This window comes from Bombus fervidus, chromosome 8 (genome assembly GCF_041682495.2).
Source record: "Bombus fervidus isolate BK054 chromosome 8, iyBomFerv1, whole genome shotgun sequence".
Taxonomy (NCBI): domain Eukaryota; kingdom Metazoa; phylum Arthropoda; class Insecta; order Hymenoptera; family Apidae; genus Bombus; species Bombus fervidus.
Window position 1 is genome coordinate 7,474,904 of NC_091524.1, and position 13,828 is coordinate 7,488,731.

At 32.3% G+C, this 13,828-nt stretch overlaps 1 protein-coding gene and 1 long non-coding RNA gene across 2 annotated transcripts in view; one reads left to right on the forward strand and one right to left on the reverse strand.

Moving 5' to 3' along the window:
* Timeout (circadian regulator timeout) overlaps positions 1–6,102 on the forward strand; it is a 250,639-nt gene extending 244,537 nt beyond the window's left edge. Inside the window, exons 22-27 of the mRNA XM_072009440.1 lie at positions 2,909–3,115; positions 3,941–4,225; positions 4,781–4,879; positions 5,259–5,414; positions 5,585–5,698; positions 5,789–6,102. Of these exons, the coding sequence (XP_071865541.1) occupies positions 2,909–3,115; positions 3,941–4,225; positions 4,781–4,879; positions 5,259–5,414; positions 5,585–5,698; positions 5,789–6,009 (1,082 nt within the window). The 3' untranslated portion in view covers positions 6,010–6,102. The remainder of the gene's footprint in view (positions 1–2,908; positions 3,116–3,940; positions 4,226–4,780; positions 4,880–5,258; positions 5,415–5,584; positions 5,699–5,788) is intronic.
* A 2,171-nt stretch (positions 6,103–8,273) lies between these two features.
* Positions 8,274–10,148, reverse strand: LOC139989951 (uncharacterized). Its single transcript, XR_011800451.1, has 3 exons — positions 9,936–10,148; positions 9,341–9,607; positions 8,274–8,483 (listed from the first exon to the last, which is right to left on the reverse strand). It is a non-coding gene; the product is annotated as an uncharacterized lncRNA (long non-coding RNA).
* Positions 10,149–13,828: the final 3,680 nt, after the last annotated feature.

Below are 13,828 nucleotides of genomic sequence, written 5' to 3' on the forward strand. Positions count from 1 at the left end.
AAATACTTATAAGTAATGAAATCGTAAGAGATTGAAATGATCGTGTAAAGATATAGGAGGAATTTGGAAATACAAATAATTCACTTTATTTAATACACAAGAGTTATACATATATCTTATTCACTGAAGACCTCGCAAAGCTACTCGCACGCACGCTTGTTGTCAACCGACTCTTCCACATACTTCTAGACGACTGTCAATCGTCTTTTGTCCCAACTAAGGCCTGGACGCCCTCTGACGCTTACACACACATTCACATGTACAGTGTAAATGTATCATCTTCCTAACAGATCGATAGTAGAAATAAATTTGATAACGAGAGAAAGTTTAAGTAGGAAGATTGAGGCGTTTCTACAATTTCCAGAATTCTAGTTGCGCGATAAATACCATTTGTTTCTCTTTTTCTCAATAGATTCATCATTATTTGATGAATTTTTTAATTCTTCATAAAGGAATATTGAAATACTTACGTTTGGCAAAAATTAGTTTAAAAGAGAAATTTTGAACCTAATAAACAGATACAAGACAATTACAATTTTGCATAGATCAATGCTGAAAGGAATACAATATTATTATTGTATAATAATTAGTATTATTGTATCTTCCCATTCTTGTCTTATCTTTTATTTATCTTGCGTCCGCCAAATAGAGGTAACGATATCTCGTTATTACAACATTTATTCTTATCCCATTAAAATAACCCATTCAATGTGTACAATTGTTCAATTTATTTAAGAATTTATTTCCAACAACTGTTTCAAACAAAGATTTCAAACTACTAAAATAAGAATATCTTTCACACTTAGAATATCTTTTACATTTTCATGAACGGATCATGATCAATTACATACCAAATGAACACACATTTAACTGGTTCCACGAGGCGTGCAAGAATATGTACGCAGAAGGTACGGTTGAAATAATATTTGCGTTTCTAGTTCGGAGTTCTGCAGAAGCGGCAAAGCGGTTCATAACAGAATCGTTGCAGAATACAAATTCTGTTATTTAATATCGAAAAACGCGAATTCCAGTCGTGGTTTTCCTGCTCCCATGCCAATATCACTCGTCCCTGTTCCCCATTACGCCGCAAGGAATTTCATATTTATCATTGTTATTGTTTTTCTGTTTCCCTTCACGTCCGCTTATTTGTATTCAATGTACTACGATAGATCGCATTCTAGATATATAAGGTTAGGAGATGAAGTATAAAAGCAAACTTTTGTCTCGGCTTACGTGCTATTGAAACAACGTTTCCTCGCCTCTATCTCATCGCCTCTTCCTCAAATAAGATTCCGCAAGCCGGAACACCCGGTATGTTTCCGGATGCAATGGTGGATCTTAATATCGCATGTGCGCCGATCGAAACACTTTAGGAACGCACGTAAAGACAGGAAATATTCTTGATTTGCTGGAAGATCGACACTTCTGAAAAGATGTTGAAGTATCTGTAGAAATTACCTACTTCTAAAGTTGTTTATATTTTTCTGAAAGTTTCTAATGACGAATATTATTGCTTTTAATTTTTTCTTTAATTGATATTAATAAAATTAAATTAATAAAAATCATAGTGTTTCTCATTTTACGTATCTTCTAGTGAATTCTTTTTGTATGTTTCGAAAAAGTACGAAAAAGGTACGTCCGTGTTCTCGCGCTGTTCACGGTCCATGGCTCATAATAATAGGCAAAAATTTTAAGCATTTTTTGTAATAAATCACATGAACAATGTTTCATTGATCGTGAATATTTGACAGATTTTGGAAACCTAGGGACTAGTAGTTAAATTGTAAAAGAAAAATATTGCGTGCAGTACACGGTGATATAATTAATATTAATTAATATTATATTAATGTAATTAATAATCTCTGTCTCTATCTAAGAGTAATATTCTATCGTAAAAAATCTCAAATCAATACATGTACATCCTGTAGCAAATTGATTATATGTTGATTTTCCACCATGCTCGTGCAAACTCCTTTTCTTTGCGATTGTACTTCACGAACGACGCACAACGAAATCGATTCATTTGTTACTTCCACGTTCATTTTGTGTTAATCCGGCAAACGTTTAAATTTCTTCGAATTTCATTAAAGTTAATAAACCTCGCCGAGCTTTGGAAATTTGAACTTCCAAAGTTCGAAAATTACAAAGTTACAGGAATATCATCCGTTTTTGCCACTAATGTAATACAATATTCAAGTTCTAATTTCTTTTTCTAAGATTCTTCGAAAACTGTAAATACAGTAAAAAACTATGGAAATATCAACGAGTACATCTTATTTTGGATAGTTCCTTGAATATTTTAAGAACTCGTTGCAGCGTAATACGCGAATATGTAACGTAGTCGTCTATGGTCTTAACTTGAGCATCGTAATTTCAAGCTTCTTGCACTCCTTCGACTTCATGATGCATTGGTTTACTGTCGAAAGACAGAAAGAATTTTCAAATTTTCAGAATCTTAATTAAGATTCTATTTCTTCCCTACTATTCTAATATATTTCCTAATATTCTCTTTCGGTTCCTATTACTTTTGTGCCCTCTATCGTTTTCCTTAAATTGCTATATTACTTCGAGACAGGATATCGCAAAATAATAAATTTGTATATGAATCAAATAAACGCGATTGCAAAAGCGAATTAACAAACAGCTTGGAGGAATTAAGACGAAATCTTAATTTGTCAAGGAAACAAGTAAACAAAAAGACATTAATCTGGAAATATTGAACAACATATTTCTTGACTAATCACGATTATGATAACAGATTAACGCGCGTAGATTTATATTTTTATGCAACTTGACTTTCGTATCATGAATGTACGTATTTCAAATACATTTCTCGCAAAATGCCTGGAACCAAGAGAAGCCATATCGAAAAACGTTTATATTCATTTCCCGTTACCTTTGTAAAAAGGTAAATCGTCGTGGGAAACGCAGTCTGCCAGTAATTCCGACGAGGATGAAAGTAGCGACGAAGAAGCTGGGAAATCCTCGAGCAATAGGAACGTGGCTCCCAATAAACCAACGAACAAGGGAAAGAAGAAAAATACGAAAAAACAGCCAACGATGGTTTACACGGATGCACAATTATCCGGACTCTTGAAGGATGTCATCGAAAAAAGTGAGTAATACCGTATCACTCCCTCTTTCGTCGATTTTACACAGTATGGTCTCAGTGATTTATGAGAATAAAATTCAGGGTAGATACTAGGAACATTATGCTCTCCTCTTTTACACCGACGAACAACGAATGTGTTTCGAGGGCGCGAAAGGGCAGAATGATCTTCAGTGATCGTTCAAGAGTGAAAAGAAATAGAATGGGAAAAGTAATGATTTGTCAAAGAGACCCCTGTTTGCGGTATAAATGTAGCACGCGAAATACCAGTTTATCCCTATGGATTTTGGCAAAGACATGGTTACAGAACGACCCTGTATTTCTTTTATGTCGAACCAATGTGCTTGTCATCTATCAGAATACCATTGCTTTCAGGCAGTGACACAGGTTTTAATGACACTTGGGGCAAAATTAATCTCTTCAACTTTCGACTATTTACATTTAGAGTTTCTTCAAAGATTCAACAGTATAGAGGAACTGTTTTACTGGAAAGATCTCTTGTAAGAAAAGATTTCCAGACAAGAATTGAAGACAAAGTTACATATTGATTTAGAAAATCTTAATTGAAATATTGCAATCGAGATAACGAGAAATTAATAGATTGAAAGAAATGGATGAGTTATTCATCCGAAAGAGTAATAAACTAATTTTCTGCACAAGTTCATTATTTATTATTATCTAGGAAAAGTTCTAGGATTATATCTAGCATATTTATTCGAATTATCGATAGGAAAACGAATTGTTCTCATAATTTATTTCAAATTCTTTGTATTACTAATATACTCTTTCTTATAGAAAAAAACAGTAATAACAGATATTTTGATAAATCAGATATGAGCGACGCTCTAGAATGGATCAAGGAATCCCTACTAGATGTCCTGGACGATCGAGACGAGGAAAGCTGCGAAGGTATCCCCTTAGTCCCGCTGACAGATTATTCGTCTGCTGCGATGGATTCACCGAGCTTCCAGAAGCTTATTCGAGCTATGGGATTCACACCTCCTGCTGATGAACAAGAATCTTATTGGCGCATACCGTCAAATATGCCTAGATCGATGATTCAGAAGCGCTGTAATCTTATCGAGTCTTCGTTGGCAGGAAACTTCATTGCCGAAGGTATTATGTCTTTTCTCTTTTGTATACATAACTGTTTATAGAAAATAAGAACAATTTTGATTTGTATAATGCTGTAGAATTAAACATTTTGTTCTTCAAGCGAAGAAAATGGACGTGTTATTGTAGGAAGGAAGAAATTGTTTAATGTGACTAATAGAAATTTTTAGTAACAATTATATAAAAATGGAAGTTATAAAAATATGATACTGCAATAAGTATTGTATGAAATAATAAATTCATTCAGTCATTAATACGATTTTCAATATCTGCAAATATTTTGAAATTGAAATTTAAACGACAGATTGTGTGTACATATGTAGGTAATCTCTTCGTTTTCTAAATTTTCCAAGCAATGAAACAATATTTTCAATTACTTTTATCAATTTTCATTCGGTACGATTAAAATTCTTGATTAAAATTAAAACTCTCATAAAATTAATTAATATTATTAAATCTAGTAATGATTATATACTTTTACGATAAATTTGAATACGCGTGTAATAGATTACTATGCATTACATTTGTATAATATCTCCTTTTGTATTTTATAATCAGAAGCAACAACGGCGAAGGTGGAATCTGATAACGATAGAAACAGTGAAAGCGATGATGAAGACGTTTTAGAAAATGTTAAAAAATATTTCACCTCTAAAGGTACGTAATTTTCATAAATTTGCTTACAATGTTTATAATATTAATACTTTATCATACGGTACATAAAAATATATTTATTAAAATAATATTTACATACGGGATTTTTGTTTATTATTATGTAATTCTAAAATATTTTACGCTTAACTGAATTATAACGTGCTTAATATGATTCTAACTGTTTTTATTATCTCTTACATCTTAATCTAATTTTTATTATAATTTATATAATTTAATAATGGGATATATACTCATAACGTAATAATGGAGTACCTATTGTCTCTCGAAAATTTTTCTAAACATATATCAATCTTTTAAAGATATCTGTAAAATTAAGTAACGTTAACTATCAGCCGTTAAATACTTTGGTGTATATTTTTAGCTGAGCCACAGCCATCGACTTCCCGCGATTTTGATGTGGAAACTAACGTTCAGTCTACGTCGAAATCATTGAAAAAGACCGCAGTTCTCTCATCGCCGACTGAATGTGAGGATGTAGAAATGGAAGAAGCAAAAGCAAAGGACTCACAACCAGTCGGTACGTATTTCTACATTCCAACGAGACAACTATGTTGAGGGGACCTTCCTCTGCCCTCTGTTGAGGAAACTAGTCAAACATTTTGAACTTCAGAGATTTACCAGCAAATCTATTCGGCAATTGATCAACATCTCAATCAAATCAAATCTAATATTCTCTATTAATTGTAGAAAAATCGAAATCTGGAAAAAGAAAATTTGATGGACGTATTATTGCATTCGATGATTCGTCTGACTCTGAATTGGAAATAAAGACCAATGCTGATAATGCTGAAGTGGCTGAAGGTAGAAAGAAAACTAACAGCTGTATAAAATGAAGAATATAGGAAATGTTATATTCTATTTTATAATTATTCATTATTTGTAAATTTATAGTAGATGACGGGAAAAGAGCTCGATCCGATGACGAGAAAAATGATACCGTGAAAAAACGTCGTCTGCTGGATAGCGACGAGGAAGAGGAGCCACTAACGTCTCAAGCTACCAAGCAGAAAAGCATTAAAACGATAATTAGTGACGACGAGGAAGAACCAGCGCAAAACCAACGTAATCAACACAGGTCAACTCATAGAATAATTAGCGATGATGAAGATTAATGGAAGAGAAGACTCTCGTACCTTTCAACATTTCTATTTCACTCTTTGCTATGTGTTTTTATAATTTGTGAAAATAAAGACGACCTACCCTCCCACCATAACATTGCACATATTTTTATTCCCAGCATTAAAAGGAATTTAATAAAGTAATTTAACAAAAAATTAAAATTTTCAAAAAATTGAAATTCAAAGTCACAGCTTTGTAGCCATTCAAAGCTGAGTAGCGCTGGAGAAATGATACAAACGGTGAAAATGATCTTACCGACATATGCGAGGGTAAAACAGTTTAAGGTAGCTATTTCCAAGATTCTGGCGTTCATGACCTAACAAAGTATGCCGCTGCAGTCTCCTTCGTCACCTAATATGCCCTCACAGGTAATTGGACGCACCCGGGGTACACTTCAGGGTGCCAAGAAAAACAGTTCCCGAAAGGCGTCCACATTTCGCCAAGTAACTACTAAGCGTACATGAAGGTATAAGAGTCGCAACATGTACTGCGCATCGTTCCCGCGCATCTACCACTGCGCCATCTAGGTTACCGCATAACCTCTTTTCTCACGTGCAACCCGGTTCCTTGGTTGGCCAATGTGGATGACTTTACGTCTTTTGATGGGCAGGTGAGGAGTCTTGGCGAGTGTCAACGATACCTAAGTAAGTACGCATATATCGAAATATAATCACGGCCGAAGACTAGCCCTTTACGTTTTTCCACACGCCTTCAACGACGCAACCGCGGCTACGTTCCTACAACGACGCGTAATGTGCCCGTAAGGACTTCGCGAGCCGCGGATTGATTATCAGGCGCTCATGTTACGATAAGAACTATGAATAACATTGCATGGTTACATATATATATATATTGCTATCTAACCTCTGTTTCATATATGTAGATATAGATATGCAAATGTACATATTTAAAACGATAATGGTAGAATCAAGTGAAATACATAGTGTTATGTATCGAATCTCGATTACGAGCATTTTGAACTGATTGTTCTAGCATTTTATTATCTTAATACTTTTAGTCTTCTAACATTTGTATTTTAATGAACTTTTCATATTTTTGAGATATTATATCAATTGAGCTATTATATATTTTATTAAAATAGAAAATATCGTATTTATACCTGTTATGCTTAAGAAATTATGGCACACACACGCGTGTGTGTTATTGTATAATATTTTGTATGTACAGTAGATAATAATTAGAAGAAAATGGTTTGATTTATATATTTAATTAACATAAGTTCTCTTTACGGGTATTTCTCTCTATATATGAGATGTAAAATAAAACATGTTAATTATTATATCAGTTTCCGAAACTTACATATGGAATGACAAATCGTTCTTTACGTTTCCATAATACATCGAACGTTAACAGAAAAGTGATTAATCATTAGAAAACTAATAGAAAAAATGATTGGACAAGGTTCAATGGAATAGTTTTTAATTTACAATTTAACTTACATTTACTATTACGAAAAGCAACTTTGCTTAGAAACACGCCAAATTAAAAAAATCATATGCGGTGAAAATGTACGCTTGCTCGATTCAATAATAAATATATTGTTATTATACAATATTATTATATATTGTATATTATTGGTATAATATATTTATTTTATTTTATTTCTCAAATTCGCATATGCAAACATACATGTTATACATAGTATATTATTACTGTATTCAAAGCTTTATAATTAAACTATTATTCAATGAAACAAAATGTACGACACAAATTATACAAAAGCGAAAATTAATTCAGTGATACGGAGATTAATTTATTATTCTTACTGTTATGTTATCTATTATTATTTAAATAGAGTAATTTCCAAGTATAAATATCATGTAGCACATTCGTAGAACGTAATTACTTACATATAAATATTAACAATTGACTACAACAAACGTAAGAAAATACTCCGGTATCCTCCGATATGAACTGGTAATGCAATTTTCTAAGAGTAATTAATACATAAGAAAGAGAATTTTGAAAAATCTTTTTACAACTTACATACCATATAGCATTGAAATTATACAAATTTAATGAAATACTGACAAAATCGATACCTATGCGTCAGGAGTCTCGTACAATATTCAGATTACGCCTTATATAAAGAATACAATTTGAATTTAAATTATTTGCTTGCTTCAAAAGTTCTTACGGGTATAGGGTATCAGAAGTATTATTGACGATTGCGTCAATAGAGATTCCGCAAGGCCACGTGCATTCTAATCACAACTTCCAACTACCAGGTTTGCATGAAGTACGTAGATGTCTGTTTATAGCGTGGTCGATCGACGTGCCAGAAACACGTGGCTATCGTACCAGGTGCTCAGGAAAATAAGAGAGCAAGGCATAACCTATCTGGATCGCGTACTCTCCTAGTAGATGCGCGGGCTCCTTATACGGTTGTAGGCGGATAGCATCCTCTCTTTCTCCCCTCCATACTTTCTGGTCCGCTTCTAACAATCTTGATAATTATTATATCGCATTTAGTATGTACGAGTGAGTGAATTAATGATCGAGTGGATAATCTACTGCAGTCGAACATGAGGAATGAAACGTTTTGATGATTTTTTAAATGTAATAGAAGTAGCCAAGATAGGTGAAACAATGGAAAATTACGGAACATTCAAACGTAAAATAACTTCTAGTTATCGTAAGTAGCGTATATATGATAAACCGAGGATAATATTCTTAATATTTATCAACAACCAGAAATGTTGTCCTACATGCTAATTGTTGTTACATGCTAATTTTATTATCCTATTTGTTTAAATCATTATATGAGACGATCAATTTGTAGAATAGTTTCCTTCGACTATTCATTCGTTTCAATTCATTTGTAATACAAGTAGATCGCAACACATCTATGTATAATTGAACGAAACTTAAAAATCTGATATTATACATAATATCAAATTTGTCGAGAAATGGATATTAAACAATGATTTAACGGATGATAAAATGCGTAAAATGTAATAGTGCCCATAATTCAAATACTCATTCAAATGAAATTTTTTCAAGATTATATAAAATACATTTTTTAGAACAAACTGCAGAATAAATTACAAATGTGTATATATATAAATATATATATACAAGTGTTATAGTAGTAATTTTGATGAGCCATATGTAAATATTCAATTTAATTTATTTTAATTTAATCTTTTAATAATTTATGTCATAATTTTTATTCAATTTAAATCGTATTTATTTAACGATAGAAAATAATACAATTCATCTTACGAGCATTTTGTCTCGTTACTCGTTGTAAACAAATGTATTTTTTCATTATGATTGTTTTTAACGAATAGTTTATCCAACCTGTTACATAAAAATGGCGCCTTCACAGTAATTGGTGGTACGTCACGTCGTTGCCGCGTGTAATTCGTGCTTCCATGCGCGCCAACTGCGCGTGTCATCTACAAGTAGTCGTCTTTGTACTAGGATAGCATGACTTCGAGTAGGTTGCTACTTCTTCTCTGACTAATAAGAAGTGTATACATTCATACTTACTGATATAGAAAACAGATGAGAAGTTGATTAGCGTAACGACACATGGTCGAAGGGGGCACTTATCTCTGTCGATCACTGTGATATTTATTTATACAATAATTATCATATTGTCTTATTTGTATACATGTGTTGTAAATTGTTTTCTTTTACAGTATGTGAATGGCGAAAGCGTAGCGTAAAAACATTTGTTCGTTGTATTACGCTCTTATAGAATGACTTATATGAAGTAGGATTGACGATGATAAAACAAATGTGGAAAATAGGAGACTGTATAGTGCGTAGATATAACGACACTGACAGTCTTGGATATAAATTATATTTATCTTCCGTTATTTATGGATATTAAAGGAATCAATGTTTGGAATTTTGTGAATAATATTCGTTGTAACGCTGTGAATCTTACCTTCTAGATTTTAGTTCCTTCTTTCCAAAAACTCCATCATTTAAACACCCAGAACTTACTTTCACCTGAACTTAGCTTCATAGTTGAAGATATACAATCCAAACGTACAACATTTTTGTGAATCACGAACAAATTATATATCTAAACAGGGAAGTTTTAAATGGTTTTTACAGAATACGATACACTGAATATTCCAGTTCGTTTAAAAATTGATGTTAGTCTAACACTTACTTTCAGTTATAATAAAAAATAATCCTCTAAATAGTCCAAATGAATATCATCCATTTCGTATCGTTAAGGGACTGTCTCCTGAATATTAATTTAAAATACCAAATGAAAAACCCGAAGAACACGATGTTTTGCGTTATTTCATCGCGTTCGAACTCCACTGCGAATCCTATTATTATTATTTTATACGTTGCCCCTTTTCTTTGGCAGCATATATCTGTATGTACTTCTTGCATGATTGCTCACGCACCCTCGTATCAGCCTGTCTTCATGTTTATCACAAGTTCACGCATACCTACGAGTCCAGATATCACAGCGAAGCATACACGAAGCATCGTAAACGCGGCAACTGAATTCATGCAGGTGCTTCAGTACTGGCTTGGCCCGCGTTTTTGGAGGTATCGAACGTTCCTCCTGGTCCCTCCTCCTTTGCCACTCACCTCCTCCCATCCTCATTCGATGGTCCCGAACAACTCTACTATGGTGATAGTATCCTACCTCTCGCGTTGTCCAGCGCGTTGCCGAAATTTTCAGATGATTGATGGCTATTGATGTCCGGGCCAACCCTCGATCCACTTTGCTCCGCAGATTTCGCAATGTGAAAATATTTCAGCTAACTAAGTGTTTCCTTGTGTGTGCCGATGTCTATGTGTGCGTGCTGTGTACGAGAGCAGAGACGACTCTAACGTTTCTGGATCTTCGGGCTAACTTTGGATATTTTGTTTCGATTTTTCTTCTTCTTTTTTCAACCTTCGTTTTCTCAATAATGTTAAATCATTATTATTTATTTCCTTGTCGATTTTTGTTGTTTATTTAGATATAAGCGTGTGATATTATGTTGAGCTTGTTTTATATATTCTTATTTGAAAGCATGTCGTGAATGCGTAACTAGTCATAAGTTTTACATTACAATTTTTATCGTTTTACTTCGTATTTATATTGTACGATTATAAGGAACTTCTTTATTATAATTTATATATTTTATATAAAAGGTTGTAAAGTTATATTATAAAGATGCTTTTGTAAATATGTCGCTTCCTCTATGATATAGTGGTAACTCTAAAATATCGTGATGTTATAAGAAAAGTAACAATTGGACCGACTTAATTGTTTTTCTTAATCACGGCGAGATAAAGACGTACATATTATTTAAATAGTTTTTAAAGGCGAGTATGTATAGATATTGTAACAAAAATTATCTTCTTAAAATCTTTTAGATACATTACATAATTAATATAGTTGAAAAATAATCTTCGAATACAGCCAAGACGTATTATTATACGCTATTATGTATAGTATAATATCTATCATAAATGCCTATTATATCTAACTATTTACAATTGAATAACCAAAGCAATATTATGTCCAGGAAATGTTTATATAATTGAATCGCGTCCTTTAAGGATATACGAGCTTGATTTTCCACATGTTTATATGAACAGTGAACATGTCATTTTATGAATGATTTATTAATATATTAGTAAATTATGTTGTATGTTTAATAAAATGCAAATTTCTTGCGTGATATTTATAACATGAAATACCATTAGGAATGAGATCGATTTCAATATGTACTCATTTCATGGAATACGTTTACTATTTATAAAAAGTAACATGTATTTTATTTTTTATACTTTTACACAATCCTTGCACTATATCGGTTGATTTCAAATTTCAGGTATCAGAGAAAAAAGTTATTCATTCGCTTTAAGACAATTTGAAATACTCAGAAAAACTTACACTTTTATAAAAGCAATAATTCTGTTGAAAGATAATTCCGTCAGCTTTCTTTCAATATCACGTTGAGTAGGGATCTACGTTTATTTAATAATTAAATATTTTGCTTTAACTAATACCTGATCCTTTGTCGTAAGATATAGCTATAGCATTACTTCGGTAGAAAAAATATTTCATTTTTTTTGTCTCTCTTAAAGTGCTTGTACTATTAACAATCAATACAATATTTAAACTGACAAATTGCTTTTTTACATTTTCTCGAAGCACTAAATCTGAAGCATTGAAGGATTTAAATAAATGAAGCAACAACCAACGAAAACGGGATTGCAAAGCTAGTTAACTCGATTTCCTGGTCCTTTCAGGGTGCAAGAGGTAGAACCTGATTTGCACCGCAGACCATTGCGCACAGTGCAACATTTTCATCGAACTGCAGCTAGCGAAGGGAAAGGGTAAGGGAAAGGGGTGGTCGAGAGGAGAGGGTAGGACCGAGCGTCGATGAAAAGGTCAAAGGTTCCAGGTGTGTTTGCGTTTCGTGCACTGGTGTTACAGGTGCAGCCTCTTCCGCGGCTCTGTTCGCCGTTGCATCAGCAACATGTGTGTTCTTTATTAACAACAATTAACATTTATCCATTGTTTAAAAGCCGGTACTTTGCGTATCGTTTGGTATTTCGATTCGGCTTCAGCTCAGGGATATTCAACGAGTTGGTTGCGTTAGAAGACCGGTGGACCTCTGAAAGTCGTAGGCCTAAATCGTTCATTATTTATTGTTGCAAAATTTACAGCAAAATGTAAGTTGCAAAATAAACTGCAAAACTCAGGTTGTAACGCTCTGTAGATTCCGTTACATGTACGCTTCTCGCCTTGCATTCTATAGTATTTAAACATTAAATAAACAATTTTATATTTATTTTACTTTTATCCATACGTATACGTTGCATAATTGATCGAAGTTATCAAGAAATTAAATTATTGTGTATAATTAAATTGTATTTATATTTTTATATAAATAATATTGCAAATACCTTTAATATTTAAATTTATTACTCGTTCACGTTGCAGATTGTAAATTTCATTACGAACGTGATAATAAAAAGAATTCTGCTGTTAGGTGATCGGGAGTAGTAGATAATACAATATTATTGATAATTCAGGTAATAATATTTTATTTGTTGCATTTAATTTATTACGAACGTATTGTGTTATATTTTCACAATTCCGCAATGTTTAATGTGTTAAACGAGCTATAAATATGATTTAAACTCATTAACCTCCTACTTGCTGCTGATCGTGTATGGCTTATAGATTCGTTTAATCTAATTTTTATAACAAAATTTCTTACAATTTATTGTTATCTATGTTTACCTTCGTATTCGCTAAAACGATTTTAACACAAGCTGGTGGCCGCTAATGTTACTCGATAATAGGAGAGTATCGAGAAAATCTAGTATGAACATATAAAATTTACATAATTAACAGCATAAAATCGTGTAGTTTGCTTAACATTTAATTCGAATTTTTATAACATATTTATAGATGCTATAGATTTGTTATATTCGCATATATAAAATAAATAAATAAATAAACAATAACTCGGGGTAAATAACTGAACTTCCATTATTTCTTCAATATTATTAATATATAATTATCACTTAATTAAATATATTCTACCATAATTAGTTTTTAATTGCCCAAATTAGTGTTCCGATGAAAATTCATATTTTGATGTAGTTAATGAAACGATTATTTAAATTATGTTCAAAAACGAACTATTTTGTTAATTTGTAAATAGAAGTTAAGATATCTTCAAATATGTAATTACAGCAATCTCAAATATATTATTATGTATAAATCTTTCATTACAAATATCTACAAGCGTGTTCTTATTATATAAGCGGTAAAATATTCATTAGAAATATTACACGCATTAA